At 51.5% G+C, this 20,311-nt stretch overlaps 2 protein-coding genes across 2 annotated transcripts; both read left to right on the forward strand.

The window, feature by feature from the left end:
- The first annotated feature begins 540 nt into the window (after window positions 1-540).
- On the forward strand, window positions 541-1,527 carry LOC109743967 (early nodulin-93). The gene is made up of 3 exons (XM_020303062.4): window positions 541-794; window positions 903-964; window positions 1,060-1,527. Exons 1-3 carry the CDS (start codon window positions 731-733, stop codon window positions 1,243-1,245), a joined length of 312 nt encoding a protein of 103 aa, XP_020158651.1. The 5' UTR covers window positions 541-730; the 3' UTR covers window positions 1,246-1,527.
- Window positions 1,528-3,392: 1,865 nt separating this feature from the next.
- LOC109743966 (early nodulin-93) lies at window positions 3,393-4,268 on the forward strand. Its single transcript, XM_020303061.4, has 3 exons — window positions 3,393-3,603; window positions 3,711-3,772; window positions 3,874-4,268. The coding sequence occupies exons 1-3, from the start codon at window positions 3,408-3,410 to the stop codon at window positions 4,108-4,110; spliced, it is 495 nt and encodes a 164-aa protein (XP_020158650.2). The 5' UTR covers window positions 3,393-3,407; the 3' UTR covers window positions 4,111-4,268.
- The last annotated feature ends 16,043 nt before the right edge of the window (window positions 4,269-20,311 follow it).

Below are 20,311 nucleotides of genomic sequence, written 5' to 3' on the forward strand. Positions count from 1 at the left end.
AAAATGGGTCGGCCATCCGTGAGATGCACCAGCCGACTTAAGCCAGAAAGCGGACGCGTCCATCTGCTCGATTAATCCAAACGGACAAAAGGCGGATAAAACGCACATCCTTGGCTGTGCGCGTTGGAATTGCCCTAACGTACTCCGGTGAAGGACGCCAGCCAAACAAACAATGGTTTTGCGCCGAACCACTGGCGGAATTGGCCTGATTGCCGACGCGGCTAGCCGAGCTAGCTAGGCCGAAAACAGGGCGCACCCGCCCACACAGAAACGGAGTGCACACTGACTGACACTGTACTCACGCACATGCTCCTACCTACGGTACGTGTTATCCTAAGATGCGCTGCCAACCCCGATGGATCGATCGATGCCTCCTCTTTATCCTGTGCAGAGTGTAGTGGAGCGCCCGCCCGTCACGTGCTCCGCTTTCCATAAGACGAACGACAACGAGCCGCCGCCACCTGTTCTCTGCCGCAGCGCCGGCCATCCCGCCCGCCCGCCGCTCGTCTCAAAACCGCGGTCTCGCTTCCCACCGAATCAAATCGCCTTTCTCCCCGCCCGCTGGTTGCGCGGTTTCCTGCAACCTATAAAAATTCAGCCGGAGAACCGCACCTGTCCATCCATCTCATCTCACCTCACTCACACTACTACTGATATCAGCTAGGAGTACTCGAGTTCACTAGCTACCAGTTCGCTTCCTTCCTTCGGCACCAGACTCTCTCCCACGAAGATGCCTACGGTGACCCGTGCCTACCTCGACCAGAGGCTCGCCGTCGCCAACCGCTGCTCCAAAGGTAACCAAAACCAAGCGGTTCTCCAGGCCACATTGCAGCTTTACGTACTGTCTCTTGCTGAAACTTTGGTCGTCACTAACACATGTCTGCGTTGATCCGGAACTGCAGAGGCTGCCATGGCTGGAGCCAAGGCCGCGGCCGTCGCCACCGTCGCTGCCGCAGTCCCCACTGTAAGTACACGTTTCTCATCCGGCACGGCTGTCTTGCAAACATACAACAATCATGCATCTCAGTCTCACTTCTTCTTCCGTGGCTTTCTCTGCAGCTGGCGAGCGCGAGGATGCTGCCGTGGGCGAGGGCGCACCTGAACCCGACCGGGCAGGCGCTCATCATCTCCACGGTCGCCGGGATGGCCTACTTCATCGTCGCCGACAAGACCATCCTCTCCATGGCCAGGAAGCACTCGTACGAGACGGCGCCAGAGCACCTCAAGAACACCTCCTTCCACTAATTAGACACTTGATTGGTTCAAAAAAACTAATTAGACACTTGATTAGCCAGTGCCCAATAAACTGTGTACGCTGGCCCGTGGAAACGTGTGTTCTGAAACGTATGATGTTCAGCGACAGGGCCAGCAGGCGAGGCGACGATGGTTGCAGTGCTGAAAGGTGGTGTACAGCCCTTCAATTTGTGCGAGCAAGCACTAATAATGTGGCCATGTTCTCCATCTTACTACTAGTACCTTCCCGGAGATCTTGAATTAATAAAAACTACTAGTTCTAATTTTGTACAACTCTGGTTCAAGTGCACTCACTCATCTTACCCTTTTTCTTGTTTGCGATTATCATTTAACACGCGTCAGTGCATTGCAAAAGACCGATAACAGTGACCCCCCTACTCCTGCTCTGTTGTGTTCCGAAATGCACGTGAGCATCATGCCACCTCACACGTTGAATCTTCTGGTATGGTTTAATGGATGGGTTGGCAAGTAAGGATGTTTCTGAAAAATGAAAAATTTAGCTATTTTGGGACAAGCTTTTGTACTAGTGGAGGACCCCGTGTGTAGGTCTGAGGTGTTTGTCCGCAGAGACCGGGGCACCTCAACATTTTTCTTGGTCGTGAGTCAGATAAAATGTATTCATACCGCATCCGCGTGTAAGTGTGCATTGTATATACTCTCTCTGGTCCTTTTTTATTGTGCGTATACGATTGTTTTTTCCAAAGTCAAACTTCGTAAAGTTTGACCAACTTTATTAAAAAAAATCAGTATTCACACTTCGAAATCAATATCATTAGGTGTGTTATGAATATAATTTTTATATTGTATAACTTTAATATCGTAGATGTTAATATTTTTCCATATAAATTTGATCAAAGTCGACGAGCTTACCATTCGGCGAGTTGATCTTGTGGACGACCACCTTCTCTGGATCCTCCACCTCCGTCATCTCCGACAACTCTTCATACAGGTCCATGCGGTGGCAGACGGCAAAAAGCACGGGAATTGAGCAGAGAGGGTGAGGAAAGCGCGGTTTTTGGCGTGAAAACAGTGCGAGCCTCTCCAAATGCGCGGGCTCCGCCATGATTTTGGGTGGGCAAATTGCAGGGGCGGACACAGAAATGATGTGGAGTGGGGGCAAATAATAGGGGCGGGGGCACTTAATGTACAATTGTGAAGAATTTCAAAAACAATCTTATAGAATACAAGGAACTTTTACTGAAATTTCAAAAATTGACTGGGGGCCTGGGCACCCACTCAGCACTATGTAGGTCCGCCTCTGGCAAATTGTGTTGGAGTCCTATGAGGCACATGTCTGAACTCCCGTAAAGCCCCTTGGTTTGCGTCCGATTAGCAAGAAAACGAACACGTGGATGCGTCTGAGGACAAATAGGAGTCCATGTTGAATCTGAACGACTTGATCCGCATACTTGTGGTTTGTTTGAGGGTCTGGGTTGAATGGAGTGTTGTATGCAACATCGGTAGGCCCAGACCAGAAAAAACGTAACAACTGCCGAAGCAGTTCACACATCACACAGAGAAAGGCTAGTCCGGCCGGGGAGCAGATGCCGCCGGTTTCGCCCGAAAACTGGGAGCGCCGCTCGCCGACCGACCGACGATTTACGAGTGAAACTGGCGGCACCCGCTTTGTTTCGTTTCTTTTAGGGCATGGCCAATGGGTGGCCTCAACCTGCTGCCCCGCAGGTCCATGTAAGATCGGAGTTAGGTTCGGACTAAAAGATATAGCCTCGCACTAGCAGGTGTAGCCTGCAAAAGCGAGAGAAAGAAAGAAAAAGGTTTGTACATGTAAGATCGGAGTTAGGTTTGTACATGCCCTTATATTGTGATCGGATCAGCACTGTTGTGCCTAACTTTAGATTGATCGAGATCTCCCTTTTCTTGCTAGCTTTAGTTTGGTGGGTAAAGAAAGAAAGAAAGAAAGAAAGACGAGGGAGAACACCCTCCAACGGACAAACATCATCCAATCCTGTGGATTCCCATACCACAGTTTTGGATAACCGGCCCCTGCAACCTGCATGCCGCTCCCGGAAAGCGTGCTCTGCCCACCAACGCAGTTCATCACTCCAAGTCCAAACGAGTGAGCAGAGCAGAGCACCCACGGTTTGGATCCCAAAACCGTGCGTGGCCGCCACCTTTTTGCCCGCTATAAATACATGGCTCAACTCCTCGTCCCGGAAGCATCAAGCAACAGCCAGCCCATCTCATCTGTCATCTCATCTCGATCGCACATTCGCACTCTTCGTGCTGAGCCGTTTATGCACAAGACCACGGCGAAGATGTCGTCGACGGCCACCGTCACCCGCGCCCACCTCGAGAACAAGCTCGCCCTCGCCAAACGCTGCTCCAGAGGTACGTAGTAACCAGGATCCACTTCTTCAGAGTTCAGTTCAGTTCAGCCAGGTCGTGTACTGATAGTCTGACACTACAAATGCATTTCTTTTCTTAATGTTTCCCAGAAGCGACGCTCGCCGGAGCAAAGGCGGCGGCCGTCGCCACCGTCGCGTCCGCGGTCCCAACGGTGAGCTCCTCCGTCCAACAGGAGTTGCTGATTTTCATGTATAAGGAAAGCAAGAGTTTTTCTTTTGTCCGGTTTTCATAACTGAACTGTGTATCGTGCAGCTGGCGAGCGTGAGGATGCTGCCATGGGCCAAGGCGAACCTGAACCCCACCGGCCAGGCGCTCATCGTCTGCACCGTCGCCGGGATGGCCTACTTCGTCGCCGCTGACAAGGCCATCCTCTCGCTGGCGAGGAGGCACTCGTACGAGAGCGCCCCCGACCACCTCAAGGACACCTCCTTCCACGGTGGCGCCGCCGCCGCAGCTCGTCCCCGTCCGCCGGCATTCTTCAGGCCTTGAGCTAGTATTATCCTGCTTGTGCCGTTGGCCGTTGCGCGTATTCTAGAAAAAATGTATGCGTCGTTGTCAGTGTCCCAAGAAACCGCTGCCGCATGAATATCTGACGCCGAAATGTATGTACAGAATAAAACAGAGGGCTCGATCCTGGTTTCATATAAGCTGTGTACGACAGACTTCAGAAGTTCATTGCAGCTTATGTGACTGCTGAAACTTGATCTTGATTAACATTCCTACGTCGATCCCAAACTGCAGAGGCCGCCATGGCGGGAGCCAAGGCCGCGGCCGTCGCCACCGTCGCTGCCGCAGTCCCCATTGTAAGTAGCCATTCAGTTCTTCGACGAAATCCTTGCTCGGTTCATAGCACATAACCCCACCGGGCAGGCGCTCATCATCTCCACGGTCGCCGGGATGGCCTACTTCGTCGTCGCCGACAAGACCATCCTCTCCATGGCCAGGAAGCACTCCTTCCAGGACGTGAGAGCACCTCAAGAACACCTCCTTCCACTAAGTAGCCTATAATAGATCCATTAGTAGTAGGTAATAAACCGTGTACGCCGGTCGCCGGCCGGTCTGTAGCCCTGCATAATGTTCAGCGAGCCACGGTCAGGTGTACTGCGCTTCCTTCTCTGCGAGCAAGCACTAATTATCTGATGATGTATGGAATAATGTGGTCATGCTTTCCATCTTAGTATCTTTCCAGACATCTTTCCCAAAATATAAGAACATTTCTTATATTATGGGACGGAGGGAGTAACAACTAGAAGTACTGTTTGTACTACAACTCTGGTGCAAGTGCACTCACTCATCTCACCTTTTTTTTTACCATTTGACATGCGTCAGAGCATTGCAAAAGACCGAGAGAACACTAGACTAATAGTTCATTCTTTTGAACTCGTACTACTCTCCTCTGTTCTGTCACGAAATGCCACCTGACCTCACACTTTAAATCTTTTGATACAGTTTATTATTGGATGCCTTGGCAAATAAGGATGGAAATTTTAGCAGTTTGGAAACAAGCTTTCTGTACTAGTGGAGCCCCCCCTCGTTAGTTTTTGAGGTGTTTCTCGAGACCGGAGACACCTGGATATATTTCATGGTCGCGAGTTAATATACATTCTTATCGCATCCGTGTGTAAGTGTGCATGTGAGATATTCCAAAAAATGAAAACATGTGTACAGTATAGAAAAGTTCATAGAGTTGGGCTTGATTTAAGGTTGTAAAACTATGTGCTCGTTTGAATTTGTTATACATAAGGGCATAAGGGCATCTCCCACGCTTTTCTTTCAATGCACACGCCGCTTCCCGCACCGCATCAAGGCCGGCCCAGAGCACGCGGCAGCCGACATTGATGTCATGTGATGTGATAGGACGGAAGGGCGGCGTTGACCGACGCGACCTCTCGGGAGTCGCTGCTTCAATGCGGACGCATCTTCCTGACGAACCAATTTCAGCTGCTGCACCACATTGAAGCAGCTGACCGTCTGTTTGCATGGCCTAGCCGTGGCTTGATAAGCTGTGCTCCGGCGTTGTCCACATCGCACTCACCGCATCGCTCCGCACATCCTCCTCCTTCCCTCCCTTCTTCCTCCACAACTCCGGCGATGGGCAAGTCGTGGGCCTCAGTGCCGGCAGGCGGGCCGCTCCGGAGGATCTTGGCGATGCCGCCCACAAACCCCGGGGTTGTCGTCCTCATCGGCGGGCGGCTTCTCGCAGAAGGCGGAGATCATCATCTCCTCCGGCGACGAGGAGGACCAGTCGGCGCCAGTGTTCACCGTCATGGAAGAGGAGTACGATCAACAGATGAAGGTAATGCTCTGTCGCTCCGTCCTCCATGTCAACGGCCCGGTGGCTCCACCGGAGACGCTCCTCCGCGTGAAGCCTGAGCCCACCTACCCCCTGCGCTCTCCCTCGTGCAACTGCGGCGTCCAGACCGGACGTCGCGTCAAGGACAAGCCCCTCTCACCGCCCCAACGCGTCAAGCATGAGCGACTCTCTTCGCTGCCCCGCCGCGTGAAGGAGGAGCAGCACTCTCCGCCGCCCCATTGCGTCAAGGAGGAGCACCGATCACCACCGCCCTTGTTCCGTGCGATCACCCTGAAGGTGCACTTGCACCAGAGTTGCTCCGGAGGATCTTGGCGATGCCGCCCACAAACCCCGGGGTTGTCGTCCTCATCGGCGGGCGGCTTCTCGCAGAAGGCGGAGATCATCATCTCCTCCGGCGACGAGGAGGACCAGCCGGCGCCGGTGTTCACCGTCATGGAAGAGGAGTACGATCAACAGATGAAGGTAATGCTCTGTCGCTCCGTCCTCCATGTCAACGGCCCGGTGGCTCCACCGGAGACGCTCCTCCGCGTGAAGCCTGACCCCACCTACCCCCTGCGCTCTCCCTCGTGCAACTGCGGCGTCCAGACCGGACGTCGCGTCAAGGACAAGCCCCTCTCACCGCCCCAACGAGTCAAGCATGAGCGACTCTCTCCGCTGCCCCGCCGCGTGAAGGAGGAGCAGCACTCTCCGCCGCCCCATTGCGTCAAGGAGGAGCACCGATCACCACCGCCCTTGTCCCATGCGATCACCCTGAAGGTGCACTTGCACCAGAGTTGCTCCGGAGGATCTTGGCGATGCCGCCCACAAACCCCGGGGTTGTCGTCCTCATCGGCGGGCGGCTTCTCGCAGAAGGCGGAGATCATCATCTCCTCCGGCGACGAGGAGGACCAGCCGGCGCCGGTGTTCACCGTCATGGAAGAGGAGTACGATCAACAGATGAAGGTAATGCTCTGTCGCTCCGTCCTCCATGTCAACGGCCCGGTGGCTCCACCGGAGACGCTCCTCCGCGTGAAGCCTGAGCCCACCTACCCCCTGCGCTCTCCCTCGTGCAACTGCGGCGTCCAGACCGGACGTCGCGTCAAGGACAAGCCCCTCTCACCGCCCCAACGCGTCAAGCATGAGCGACTCTCTCCGCTGCCCCGCCGCGTGAAGGAGGGGCAGCACTCTCCGCCGCCCCATTGCGTCAAGGAGGAGCACCGATCACCACCGCCCTTGTCCCGTGCGATCACCCTGAAGGTGCACTTGCACCAGAGTTGCTCCGGAGGATCTTGGCGATGCCGCCCACAAACCCCGGGGTTGTCGTCCTCATCGGCGGGCGGCTTCTCGCAGAAGGCGGAGATCATCATCTCCTCCGGCGACGAGGAGGACCAGCCGGCGCCGGTGTTCACCGTCATGGAAGAGGAGTACGATCAACAGATGAAGGTAATGCTCTGTCGCTCCGTCCTCCATGTCAACGGCCCGGTGGCTCCACCGGAGACGCTCCTCCGCGTGAAGCCTGACCCCACCTACCCCCTGCGCTCTCCCTCGTGCAACTACGGCGTCCAGACCGGACGTCGCGTCAAGGACAAGCCCCTCTCACCGCCCCAACGCGTCAAGCATGAGCGACTCTCTCCGCTGCCCCGCCGCGTGAAGGAGGAGCAGCACTCTCCGCCGCCCCATTGCGTCAAGGAGGAGCACCGATCACCACCGCCCTTGTCCCATGCGATCACCCTGAAGGTGCACTTGCACCAGAGTTGCTCCGGAGGATCTTGGCGATGCCGCCCACAAACCCCGGGGTTGTCGTCCTCATCGGCGGGCGGCTTCTCGCAGAAGGCGGAGATCATCATCTCCTCCGGCGACGAGGAGGACCAGCCGGCGCCGGTGTTCACCGTCATGGAAGAGGAGTACGATCAACAGATGAAGGTAATGCTCTGTCGCTCCGTCCTCCATGTCAACGGCCCGGTGGCTCCACCGGAGACGCTCCTCCGCGTGAAGCCTGAGCCCACCTACCCCCTGCGCTCTCCCTCGTGCAACTGCGGCGTCCAGACCGGACGTCGCGTCAAGGACAAGCCCCTCTCACCGCCCCAACGCGTCAAGCATGAGCGACTCTCTCCGCTGCCCCGCCGCGTGAAGGAGGAGCAGCACTCTCCGCCGCCCCATTGCGTCAAGGAGGAGCACCGATCACCACCGCCCTTGTCCCGTGCGATCACCCTGAAGGTGCACTTGCACCAGAGTTGCTCCGGAGGATCTTGGCGATGCCGCCCACAAACCCCGGGGTTGTCGTCCTCATCGGCGGGCGGCTTCTCGCAGAAGGCGGAGATCATCATCTCCTTCGGCGACGAGGAGGACCAGTCGGCGCCGGTGTTCACCGTCATGGAAGAGGAGTACGATCAACAGATGAAGGTAATGCTCTGTCGCTCCGTCCTCCATGTCAACGGCCCGGTGGCTCCACCGGAGACGCTCCTCCGCGTGAAGCCTGAGCCCACCTACCCCCTGCGCTCTCCCTCGTGCAACTACGGCGTCCAGACCAGACGTCGCGTCAAGGACAAGCCCCTCTCACCGCCCCAACGCGTTAAGCATGAGCGACTCTCTCCGCTGCCCCGCCGCATGAAGGAGGAGCAGCACTCTCCGCCGCCCCATTGCGTCAAGGAGGAGCACCAATCACCACCGCCCTTGTCCCGTGCGATCACCCTGAAGGTGCACTTGCACCAGAGTTGCTCCGGAGGATCTTGGCGATGCCGCCCACAAACCCCGGGGTTGTCGTCCTCATCGGCGGGCGGCTTCTCGCAGAAGGCGGAGATCATCATCTCCTCCGGCGACGAGGAGGACCAGTCGGCGCCGGTGTTCACCGTCATGGAAGAGGAGTACGATCAACAGATGAAGGTAATGCTCTGTCGCTCCGTCCTCCATGTCAACGGCCCGGTGGCTCCACCGGAGACGCTCCTCCGCGTGAAGCCTGACCCCACCTACCCCCTGCGCTCTCCCTCGTGCAACTGCGGGGTCCAGACCGGACGTCGCGTCAAGGACAAGCCCCTCTCACCGCCCCAACGAGTCAAGCATGAGCGACTCTCTCCGCTGCCCCGCCGCGTGAAGGAGGAGCAGCACTCTCCGCCGCCCCATTGCGTCAAGGAGGAGCACCGATCACCACCGCCCTTGTCCCTGCGATCACCCTGAAGGTGCGCAGTCGCATTCGCCACTATCTCGGTGGTGGCAACAGTTCGTCGTCCTGGAGCATCCTAACGGCGCAGGATTACGCCGGCAGGGAGCGACGCCGGCGGGATAGGCACAACGCGGCGCACCGGTCTGAGTTCATGGACTCCAATGTTCTGCCGCCACACAACGCGGCGGACCCGGACCTGGCATACAACTAGGTCCTGGATCACTCCATGACGATGGCGAGCAAGCGCCATCTTCGTCACCTCGACCGGGAGATGGCCAAGTACAACGAAAAGTGGTCTCTTAGTGAGATCGATGTCGCCAACGCTGCCTCCTCCATGGCCCGCCGCCGTCTCCCCCTGTCCACATCATCGGTGGCCGCGGCGGCATTGTGCAAAACGGAGGAGGAAGCAGGGAGAATCATCCGCGAGCGTTAGGCGGCTGCTGGGAAGCCCTGCCGCGACGCCGCACCCTTCCGCCTCCCGAAGCCCGACGACGACGATGACGGCAACGGCTCCGGTGACGATGCCAGAGGAGCCGCTGGCCAGCCCGGCACGGTCTATGAGGTCACTGTGAAATACAGGGTAGTGTAGGATTAGGTTTTTTTATGGTTTTTAGTTCGCCGTACAAAATATTGTCCGGTTTTATGAAAAACTTATCTAAGTTTAAATGAATATTGTCCGGTTTGTTTGAGTTTGCATCAATTTGGTCATTTTCATTAAAATTCATTTGAAGTTTAAATGGACATATGCGCCTAGCTTTGGATGGTCGCCTCCTGTATCCGTGTCCGTGAACTGGACACCCTGTTGGTAGACGGATTCCAGGGCAAATTTGCGGGACCACGTTGGAGATACCCTAAGAGTATCTAAAACCGGAGCTCCCATATTGTTCTAAACTTCTCAAATTGCTTAATCAAATCCCACCTAGTTACTATGGTAGCGTCTACATGCAATTGACAATAAAACCCGTCACTAATTGTCCAGCTACCATCTGGCAGGCGTTCGGTGAGACAGGGGGACGAGCAGGGCCTGGCCCCCTATCCATCGACAATTCCTTTGGCTGCTACGAGTAATTAGCACTGGATCAAGGGAATACATGTTGTTTCCCCCTTAACTCGAGAGCAACCAGTTAACGAGCGCTCCTTCGGGAGCCTCGTAACGATCAGCGCCACTTGGCGCGCTCTCAGCCATTCGCCACGTGTCGTGCTCTGGGCGCTCCCTTCGGATTTTTTTTCCACGCGTTTTTGGCTTTTTTCCGGCTTTTTTCGATGTTTTGGTTTTCCAGCGGTCTTCCTTAGCTTTTCAATAAAAAAAATTAGAAAAAAATTTGCGTGAAAATACGCGTTTTCTTTTTCTTTTTCCTTTCGCGAGAGGCACGGTTTTGCTTCCGCGAGAGGCACGGTTTTGCTTTCGCGAGAGTCACGGCCGTGCCTCTCGGAAAGGGAAAAAATGTGTTTCCGTTTTTCTTTCGTTCGCGAGAGTCACGGTTTTGCTTCTGCGAGAGGCACGGATGTGTTTTCGCGAGAGTCACGGTCGTGCTTCTCGGAAAGAAAAAAAACGCGTTTTCTGTTTTTTTTTCTTTCGCGAGAGTCACGTTTTTGCTTCACGAGAGGCACGGTTGTGCTTTCGCGAGAGTCACGGCCGTGCCTCTCGAAAAGGGAAAAAACTCGTGCTCCCGGTGCGGTTTTTCCGTCCCTTTTTTTTCGTCCAGTTAAGTTCGTCAAAACCTATCAACATGGGATCTAGTTTTGAAGATCTCGACGCGAGGAATCCAATGGTGAAAGCGGTTTGATATTTGGACGCACGGTTTGAGAGATAAAACGTTTTGAAAAAACAGATCTACGAAAAAAGGAAAACTCGGGATTGGAGTGATCTTTGCAATGAGTACTCCTCAATTAATGATTTCGCCTTAACTCAAACGACGGTGAAAACTGAGAGTATAAAATCTGGGAAAAAGGCCCATAAGAAAGCCCATTCATGCCCATGGCCTTCTCCGTTCCTAGTACGCTCCTGGCTTTATTTTAGGACGCCGATAAGTGCCACACGTGTGAGCGTTAAGGGGTCTGCCCACACATTTTGTGTGGTGTATAAGAGGAACAGCCCACACACCTACGTGTGGGCAGAACAAGTAATGCCTACACACCTCTTTTTTCCCTCCCATTCCCTCTCACACGCGTGCGTGTGGGCGAAATAGATAACGCCCACACGCCCCTTACGTCAGGCCTCGTACCTCGTGGTCCCGCACGCCCCGCGTGACGGTCACCACGCGTCCCGCAGTTGCCATGGTCCAGACCCTCGTCCATGTTCGTTTAACTGTAGTTGCCATGTCGCTAAACTTCGGTTGCCATGTCGGACAACTACAGTTGTCATGGTTGCTCAACTGCAGTTGCCATGTATGGTCTGGTCTATTGCAGTTGCCATGATTTCAAAACTTTAGGAGTTGCCACCCACTAACACTAGGCAGTTGCCATGTAGCACTAAAAAAGGCATGGCAAAAAAACATGTTCGAGTAAAAAAGAGAGTTGCCATGTGCTCACAAGCACGCTAGGGCAGTTGCCATGTAAAAAGAAAGAGTTGTCATCTGCTTACGTGCACGCTAAGGCAGTTGCCATGTACCATGCAAAAACACATGGCAACTCAGGTAAAAGAGAGTTGCCATCTGCTTACAAGCAAAGCTAGGGCAGTTTCCATGTACCCTGCAGAAACACATGGCAACTGCCAGCTTTGGGTGTGGGCAAGGAGACGGGCGTGTGGGCGAAGTGATAAACGCCCACACACCGGCCCCCTCTGCGCGCGTGAAAACTGGTGTGTGGACGAATTGCTAAACGCCCACACACCAGCCCCGTGTGGTGAAAAAGGACGTGTGGGCGACCGGATGAATGCCCACACACCAGCTTAGTCCTACGTGGCACACAAAAACTGCTAGAACGCGCCAAGATTCGTGCAGAATTGGTTGGACGAGGATTCATGCGTGTGGGCGAGTTGCCAGACACCCCACATGTGGGCGTTAGTGTTTTCGTTATTTTATTATACCCTACAAAAGAGGTTTACTCGGCGTGATTAACGTATGACTTGAGGCGATTAGAGCTGGCGGCGGCCGCTGCCTAATCAGGCGCCACCAGCACCGCGATTGGTAATCTGGAGACTAGACTCTTTCAATATTAGCGGTCCAGCGCCAAGGTTAGCATTATTGAGTGCTACCCCTCTCAACTATCATCTTGTACGTGTTGAAATTATACATCCAATTTTAGTTATTTTGATGGCGACGTCAATGATTATAATTCATTTTTAATTTCATTTGATTGTTTGATTTGTGATGTGATCATGAAGAGCAAAACATCATAAAGATTGATTTGATTTGATTTTGAAACACAAGGCTAATGCGCGAGTTACCAATCCTAGTCCAATGGAATATTACTTACTTTGACATTACATGATGATATACATTCATAGGAAATTACTAGCAATTAGGTTATCTTTGGATGAAATTATTAATTTTTTTTATCTTATTGGCAATTGTAGGAAAAAAATAAACTAATACAAATGTACTTGTGTTTTGCGTTGAAACGACACATTATTATGGTACTTATTTTTCACGTTGCACATAATTTTTTTTTCAACTTGGCTCGGCTCCGCCTATACTCAAATCCTGGCTCCGCCCCTGATGGCGGGCTCCCACATCGACGAGAACACTTAAAGAGTCTTGTCAACAATATTGGTTGGTACACTTCAGAGTGGAACATGGAAGTTATGGCCTCAACAGTGGGCCCCCCACATTGCCCAAAAGGGTCAATCGAGTCTCCTCATGGTTGCTCTTGATGTGGCGAAGTGGAGGGTCCAAAATGGGAGGAAACGACGCAAAGTCGACGGTAACTGGTAGTGACGACTTGTGGGGAAATGCACCTATTTTTTAAAAATCGCTAATGGCCCAAACCGAAATATGGAAGTTTAAGTGGCAGGACTCGGATATGCAATTTTGGTAGTCGCACAGACCAATTCTTCCCCAAAATATAATATGAAAACTTTTTTATGATAGGTTTGACGATATTGATCAGTATCGTATATGTTAATATTTCTTTCTTATAAACTAGATCAAAGTGTAATCAAACAAAACAAATATGCACTCTATTTTGAAAGGAGGGGAGTAGGCCCTATCGATAAGACATCATGACCGTGGCTATTCATGATTTCTTGGAACTAGTACTAATGACATTTTATTGGACTAGGTAATTGCCCGTGCATTGCAACGGGGCCGATCTACTCTGATGGTTCATGCACATCATGGCATTTTTTGCTTATAGTACTGCAGGATCACTCTTCTTCCTCAATCTCTCACTCACCCACTGCTCTCTCTCTCTCTCTCTCTCTCTCTCTCTCTCTCTCTTCTTCCACCTTGTCTGAATATTAGATAGGAATACTTGCCTAGAAACCATATGTCGGACTTGGAGCCAAATGGAATGTTAGCAAGAAGTTCAGGGCATATGTAACTGGGAGTTCCTACAACCTTCAAAAGAGACACGGTATATCAAATCATAAGCAACTTAGAAAGAGAAAGACCTACATATGTAGGGGTTGAGCAAGAACAACTTACTGACGAAGCTAAATCATCAGAAGTCAATACTTTTGCCAAAATCACCTATGTCACACAACATATATTCGGAACACAAAATTTGTTGTCAGTTCATACAAGTATTCACAGTGCAGTTATTTCCAGATTTTTTTTAGTGAGAGCATACTTACCGAGCCATATATTCTGGTCCTTTGTAAGAAAAAAAATACAATGCATGGTGAGTAACCTGCTAGGATTAACTGAACTGTGATTATCACATAAAGTCACTATTATTATAAGAAGTTGTCCCAGGCCCCCGCGTCGCCCACCTCCCAGGGTGACTCGGGCGGCAGCGAGATCTACTCCGCCAGGTCCCTCTCGCACCTTCTCTCCCCCCTCGCCGCCGCCCTATGGACTCGGCCTGGCTAAGCCCGTGCAGATCCGGCGGCGATGGGGCCCCTGGCACCCTGGTGTGGCTTGTCCTCGGGCGGGAGGCTCGAGCGATGGGTGGACGGCGCGGCGCTCCACCGCCCGCGTCGCTAGGCCCGGTGGTGGTGGAGGACGGCGGTGGTCACGGCAGTGCGCCCATGTCACCGCAACCCTCTTCTTCAGGAATGGGATCCTGCTCAGATCCATGGAGGCATGGTGGTCGCAGCGCGGGCGCACGCGCGCGGATGGCGTCCAGTCTGGCAGCAGGATCAACCATGATGGTGGCGGCGGCTACCTCCGGCGGTCGGGTGTCCTTCACGTTGATTTTGTCCGGTAAGCGGCTTGGCGGCGCCTCCGGCCAGATCCGATCTGGCCGGTGCAGCCAACGGTGGTGTCCATCTCCTCCGTCGGAGGTGGTCGGCCTGAGGCTGGATGGTCAGAGCTCGAGATCTGTCATCTAGTTCCGGCTGCGAGTCGGGATGACATAGTTGCCGATGAAAACCGAGCCGATGACAGACGATGACGACGCTATGCGCCGTTACCTTGATGAACGCATCGTCATGCAACGACTGTCGACCAACTCGTGCTGCTCCGAGGGAAACCCTAGGACCTGGTCTTCCAGATCGGACGATGGTGGTACTGCGGTGTCGTTTCTCTCTTGGGAGCATCGTTTGTGAAGCAGCGCTGGAAGACAGAGGCAGGAGATGGAGCGGCTTCGTCTTGCACGGAGCTTCGGTGGAGATGTCAAGTCATGCCTGGCCGACAGGTGCTACGCTGTGTCATGCCTGGTCGGCAGGTGCTACGCACGACAGATCTTCCAGAATCTTTGCGTCTGGATGGACGAGCGCGGGGTGGTGGCGCCATTGTGTGCCGTGGTGGCGTCGATGGATGGACGGACTGACAAGGATGATGCGGATCTCTCTCTTGAAGATGGGTCAGCAGTCCGATGATGATGGCGGCGTCTAAAAGATGTGTATGTGTGGTGTACACTTTAGGCCTGCTGCACCGGCTGTTCGTTCCGATACGTTATGTGGATGAATCGGCGACGACATCGGTTTAGATATGGGGAGTGAGAGCACTCCACATAATCAAGTTTTGTAGGTGAGAGTGGTGGCTTCGGGTGGTTTGATGTATGTTCTTGTTAGACCTTGGTGAAATAATAAATAAAAATGGCCGCATGCATCGCTTGATGCAGAGGCCCGGGGTTTAAACCTCCTTTAAAAAAAACATTATCAAAAGTTGAGCAACTAAAAATGCATGGACAGACTCGCTTACTTTATTGCCTGATCAGGGCGGCTTGGGAAGGCCGGCGGCTCCACAACTTGTGGGCACTATGAGAAGAGTTGTGATGTTGCTCCTCGTCACTGGTTAAGAGGGAGCTTGGATACGTTTTAGTGCTATGACTAAAAGTAGTGGGACTAAAACTTGCTAGCCTCATCCATGCTTGGATCCAAATACTAAAGAGACTAAAATCAAGTTAATGAGCATTTATTATCTTCCAAAGCCTCCAATCCAGAACTCGCAAAAGGAGAGAAGTTAAATGAGAAGAGAGAGGACTAATCCACATTTTAGTAGGGGTACCCCTGACTAAAAAATTTTAGTCTTAAAATTAGTTTTAGTCTCTCTTTAGTCAGGGGTGCTTGGAACTTTAGCCTCTTAAAAAGATTATTTTTAGTCAGACTAAAATAAGTCCCTTGGATCCAAACACCCTCTAATTGTCCAATGCTACTGCCACACCATTTTGCAAACACGGCAATGAAAAGGTCAAACCATAACTCCACGCTTACCTTAGAAGGCAGATCAAAAATTAAAATTGAGTCAGTGATTAGAATCCTGCAGCCTCGCGTGTTTGTTCACTGACACAACAGATAGAGCTACTACTATGATGAGAATCAATCTAATAGATACGTGTCCCTGGATAGAGTATGAACTTTGGACTCCCAATTGGCGACGGACGAGCACAGGCTGGCGCACATGTCTTTTCGGCCAGGCCCAGGCGTCTCCTCCTAGCACCAATGTTGCAGACCTGTCTCAAACCTGAACCATAGATTGATGCAACCGTGATGGTGGTCATCACATTTTAGATTGATGCAGCAGTTTCGGGCTCAATACGTAGCGGCATCCGGGCAGGGGCATGTACTGTGGAGTGTGGAGTGTGCCGTCTATGACTGCCAACACAGGTCGGCTAGGCGAGAGAGGAAGGAGGAGGAAGACCGGCGATGATAATAACGGAGAGTCAGAAGCAGTGGCATGGGTGAGAGGGTGGCCGGTGGTGCGTTGGTGCTAAACCTGGAATTTCCTATTCGACGCTCTCTGCGTCGAAATGTCGAGGTAACGCACACAGCGACGATACTAACCGAACGACTGGGCCGGCCCATCTATATATCATTCCCTAATTTTTCTTTCCCTATATAATAATAATATAATATATATATAATTAATAATAAAGCACGGATTGACTCCGTGTGTTCACCGTCACAATACACTTTCTTCTCATGTCATAATATGCTTGTTCACGCAGTCGGGCAACTCATCCAGCAAGTTATATGCCAAATTCAGTTCTTTTTTCTAACTAAGCCTGGCCCACGAGGCCACGTCCAGTTGAAGCTAGACGGACGATGAATTGGAGATAACCACGACCTGACTTTATCTGGCTCGGCCTTTTCGTACGTCGCTCCCCTGCTACGGTGTTACCCAACACGTAGTACTATTTTTCCTTCGTGACTCTAGAGGACGAGGACAGTTGGAGTCGAACACCGATATCCCTGGCCGACTGACTTCCCAATTCCTTCCATAAATATCGTCTCGGCAGAGACGGAGACCTGGATATGTGAAGGCGGTGCAGAAACAGACGGCCGTGCCGGCAATGATAGGTGCCATATAGGAACTCGCCGATGTCGTCCGTTGTGTCGTCATCAGCAGAAAGTCGAGGAGCCTGAGGATCTCCCTCCTCCTAGCCGACAGCCGGACCGCCGTCATGCTATCCGCCGGCCCATGAGCAAGATGCCCTCCATCCGCCTCGCCAACAGACGGTCCGCCGTCATGCAGGCATGGCACGGTCCCGGTCCGCGATGAACGCCGCCAGCCGATGCACTGGTCGAACGAGATATCGTACAGCGCTGGGTATCGCGTGTGGCCATGACTGCGCACGCCTGTCGTTCCCGATCAGGTCGCACCGTAGGAGGACAATGATTTCGCATGTAAGACACCTCCACGGACTGCATCAGCACTCCAGCCGTCTCGTGCCCGGCGGCAGCGGCAAGACAGCACAGCGGGAGGCAGAGGTAAGTAGACGATTGTGGTAGCAGCGACGAACAGGCTGGAGGAATTAGTGATGTGTACTTGCAGTTGTCATGAACGACAAATTAACACGTACGGCTTGTGGACACTAATAGGCTTCTTTCATTAACATGGAACACATTGGCGTTTAAACATCTTCTCTTTCCCATTACAGGACACATGCCCTGTTCTACGTCTTTATGTAGTAGATCAAACAGCAGACCTCCCATAAAAAAGAAGCAGAGATGCTTAAATTATGGCCATGGCCGAGCTATTCTGTTGCCGTGTCCTCATGTGAATGTGTGTGTTGTCTGAGTCGAGCTGGTGTTTAGAAAAAAACCAACAAACAGGAGCCTTCATATCTATCACGCTCAAATGGCATGCAATCATGCATGTACGCGCAAATTGAAAGCTTAATGAGTGATATTAAATAATGAGTTCCCCTAAAAATATATTAAATAATGAGTGTGATTTTTGTATCCTTTATATTCCATTAATAGATGGAAATGTGTATTTTATTAGGTGATTTGTTAACAATTTAGATTTTTGTTGCAAATAATAATATTTCGCTTTTTCTGATCAACTACTCCAATTATGGAGGTCAATGTTGGAGTACGATTTTACCGAGGTAAAATATGTTGTTTGTAAGAGATTTTGTATTCTTTACCAATACATGGACACCATAGAGTAGCTCTTCACGCCTAGCTCAAGTGGAATGTGTTTTTAAGTTATAAACATTTCCTTGTATTGGTATGGTTTAATGGATGGGTGAGCTCGTCGTCTTGGGATTGACCATGTTCAGATGCCTTGCGACCTGTTAGACCGTTGGTGATGGTGGAAAAGAGGATAATCGTCGACAAATGGGGTGTCACGTTGAAATAGATGTTGTGGGCTGTGTGGGGGAGGTGTTGGGAATGGGATTATGATAAAAAAATTTCCTAATGCAACACACGGACATATTTGTTAGGATCCAACAAAATATTGTGATGCGCTAGGAAAACAATACCATTGGAAGCTAGGCGTCGATGGAGACGTCAAGGTCACACGGCCACCACAAGTTTGCATTGTTGTTTCTTTCCGTTGCAACGCACGGGACTTTTTGCTATAATAATAATAATAATAATAATAATAATAATAATATAATCTCTCCCTATATATATATATATATATATATATATATATATATATATATATATATATATATAAAGCACGGATTGACTTTGTCGGGTTCACCGTCACAATACGCTTCTTCTCGTGAATTTACGTTTTCAGTTTTTTTCCGACACGTCCATATTTTTTCCAAAATTCAAGGTGGTACTAATTAAATCTACGGTCCCTTTTTAGATGTTACTTTAAGCCGACACCTTGTCCTACGTTACGTGTAGGTTTCAGACTCCAGAGATAACTCCCGTTGAAGAACGAACTGGGAAACTCCCAAACTTATAAATAACTACGTTACTAATCCCTAATACAAAGAGAACATGCGCATAGAGAATCCCCTCGATTTCCTCCTCATATATCGCACGAACTCGATGATGCCGCCGCCAAACCACCGCAAGTCCAAGAGCTTGATTCTCTCCATCGCCCTCGCCGACAGCCGGGCCACCATCACGGCAGGAACTCGCCGATGCCATCCACATGCCTGATGCTCTCCCTCCGCCTCACCGACAGCCGAACCGTCGTTGGTCTTGCCGGCATGGACCTGGTCCATCATGATCGCCGCCGGCCGCTGTTATGGCCGTGTTAAAAAAGGATGTTGTAGAGGCGCTGGGCGCCATGCGTAGCCACGACTGGATGGCCTGATCTTCCCAGCCAGGTGGCATCGTAGGATGGCAATGAGCTCACATGCAGGGACTACGTCCGGCACTCCGGCCGTCGCGCGTTTGGTGGCAACAGCGAAGGCAGCAAGGCAGAGGTGGCGGTGTGAGGCAGATTGAAGGTGCTTGGATGCATCCCTACTGGCCACCGCATCTGCACATCGTACTCATAATAGTTCCCAGGTGTTGGTCAACCTTTTCCCTCTCACGGTTGCACCAATCCATGGCTGCATATGGTGGCCATAGACAAAGCTTTTCAAGAAGAGATAAGAATCTGGTATATGGCTCGTGTAAAAAGTCTTCCAACTGCCTAGATCTAGGCTTGTGGATGCATGGTGTCTTCTTGCCCAAAGTCGTCGGCGTGCACACAAGACGATGAGAGCTCGTTTTTTTTGCGAAAGAGAGCCCATATTTTCAACCACTCTATTTTTTCCTTCAGGTCTTGTGGCATCAAGGCGGTGTGGCACTTGATCTTTGTGCGTGTGCATGCGTGGAAATTGGATGTGCTGCTGCTTACACACTAAAATTGTAGCTATTTGTTTTTCGACAAAGGGTGAATTTTATTGGCTCAAAATAGAGCATCAAGAAGATACAAACATAATGAGCACACCCGGCCTCTGCATAGCTAGGATGCACACAGCCAACACCAACACACGCACACAAGAACATACCAACAAATAGCAAAGTCATACAAGACCAAAGCTATGCATAGGTGAGAAAAAAAAACCCTGAATCGATCAAATCCATAATCGGAAAACTACATCAATGACCATATCCACACCAACCATCTTATTACACCAAATGAACGACGAGATTCTTCAACAGCAACGCCTTCAGAAAGGGAGCGACGCTCAATAGTCGCCGTCACCGGATCCAACCACCTAAGGTCAGAATCTAGGTTATTTGTGGTGAGGTAATTTTTGGTTGTGTGCGCTACTGCTTCTTATAGACGTGAATTTCTACTTCTTGCAATTACTAATGCACAAATATTTCAGATTTTTTATATTCCAGACATAATATTTAGTTTAGAAAGGCGGACATGGCTGACACAATGACGCATATAATTTAAACCCCCCATTCTCTGGCTATATGATGCACAAATGGGATTAGTTTGGCAGTTCTAAACTGGTCTGCCGAAGGTAGCGCTATTGTGGCCTAGAACTCACTT

This window comes from Aegilops tauschii, chromosome 7 (genome assembly GCF_002575655.3).
Source record: "Aegilops tauschii subsp. strangulata cultivar AL8/78 chromosome 7, Aet v6.0, whole genome shotgun sequence".
Taxonomy (NCBI): domain Eukaryota; kingdom Viridiplantae; phylum Streptophyta; class Magnoliopsida; order Poales; family Poaceae; genus Aegilops; species Aegilops tauschii.

Excerpts from the sequence above, each read along its gene's own strand:
- LOC109743966 (XM_020303061.4), top strand. The coding sequence starts at position 3,408 with ATGGCTCAACTCCTCGTCCCGGAAGCATCAAGCAACAGCCAGCCCATC. Across the intron at positions 3,604-3,710 it reads CGCCAAACGCTGCTCCAGAG|AAGCGACGCTCGCCGGAGCA; the intron begins GTACGTAGTAAC and ends AATGTTTCCCAG. Across the intron at positions 3,773-3,873 it reads TCGCGTCCGCGGTCCCAACG|CTGGCGAGCGTGAGGATGCT; the intron begins GTGAGCTCCTCC and ends TGTATCGTGCAG.
- LOC109743967 (XM_020303062.4), top strand. The coding sequence starts at position 731 with ATGCCTACGGTGACCCGTGCCTACCTCGACCAGAGGCTCGCCGTCGCC. Across the intron at positions 795-902 it reads CGCCAACCGCTGCTCCAAAG|AGGCTGCCATGGCTGGAGCC; the intron begins GTAACCAAAACC and ends CCGGAACTGCAG. Across the intron at positions 965-1,059 it reads TCGCTGCCGCAGTCCCCACT|CTGGCGAGCGCGAGGATGCT; the intron begins GTAAGTACACGT and ends CTTTCTCTGCAG.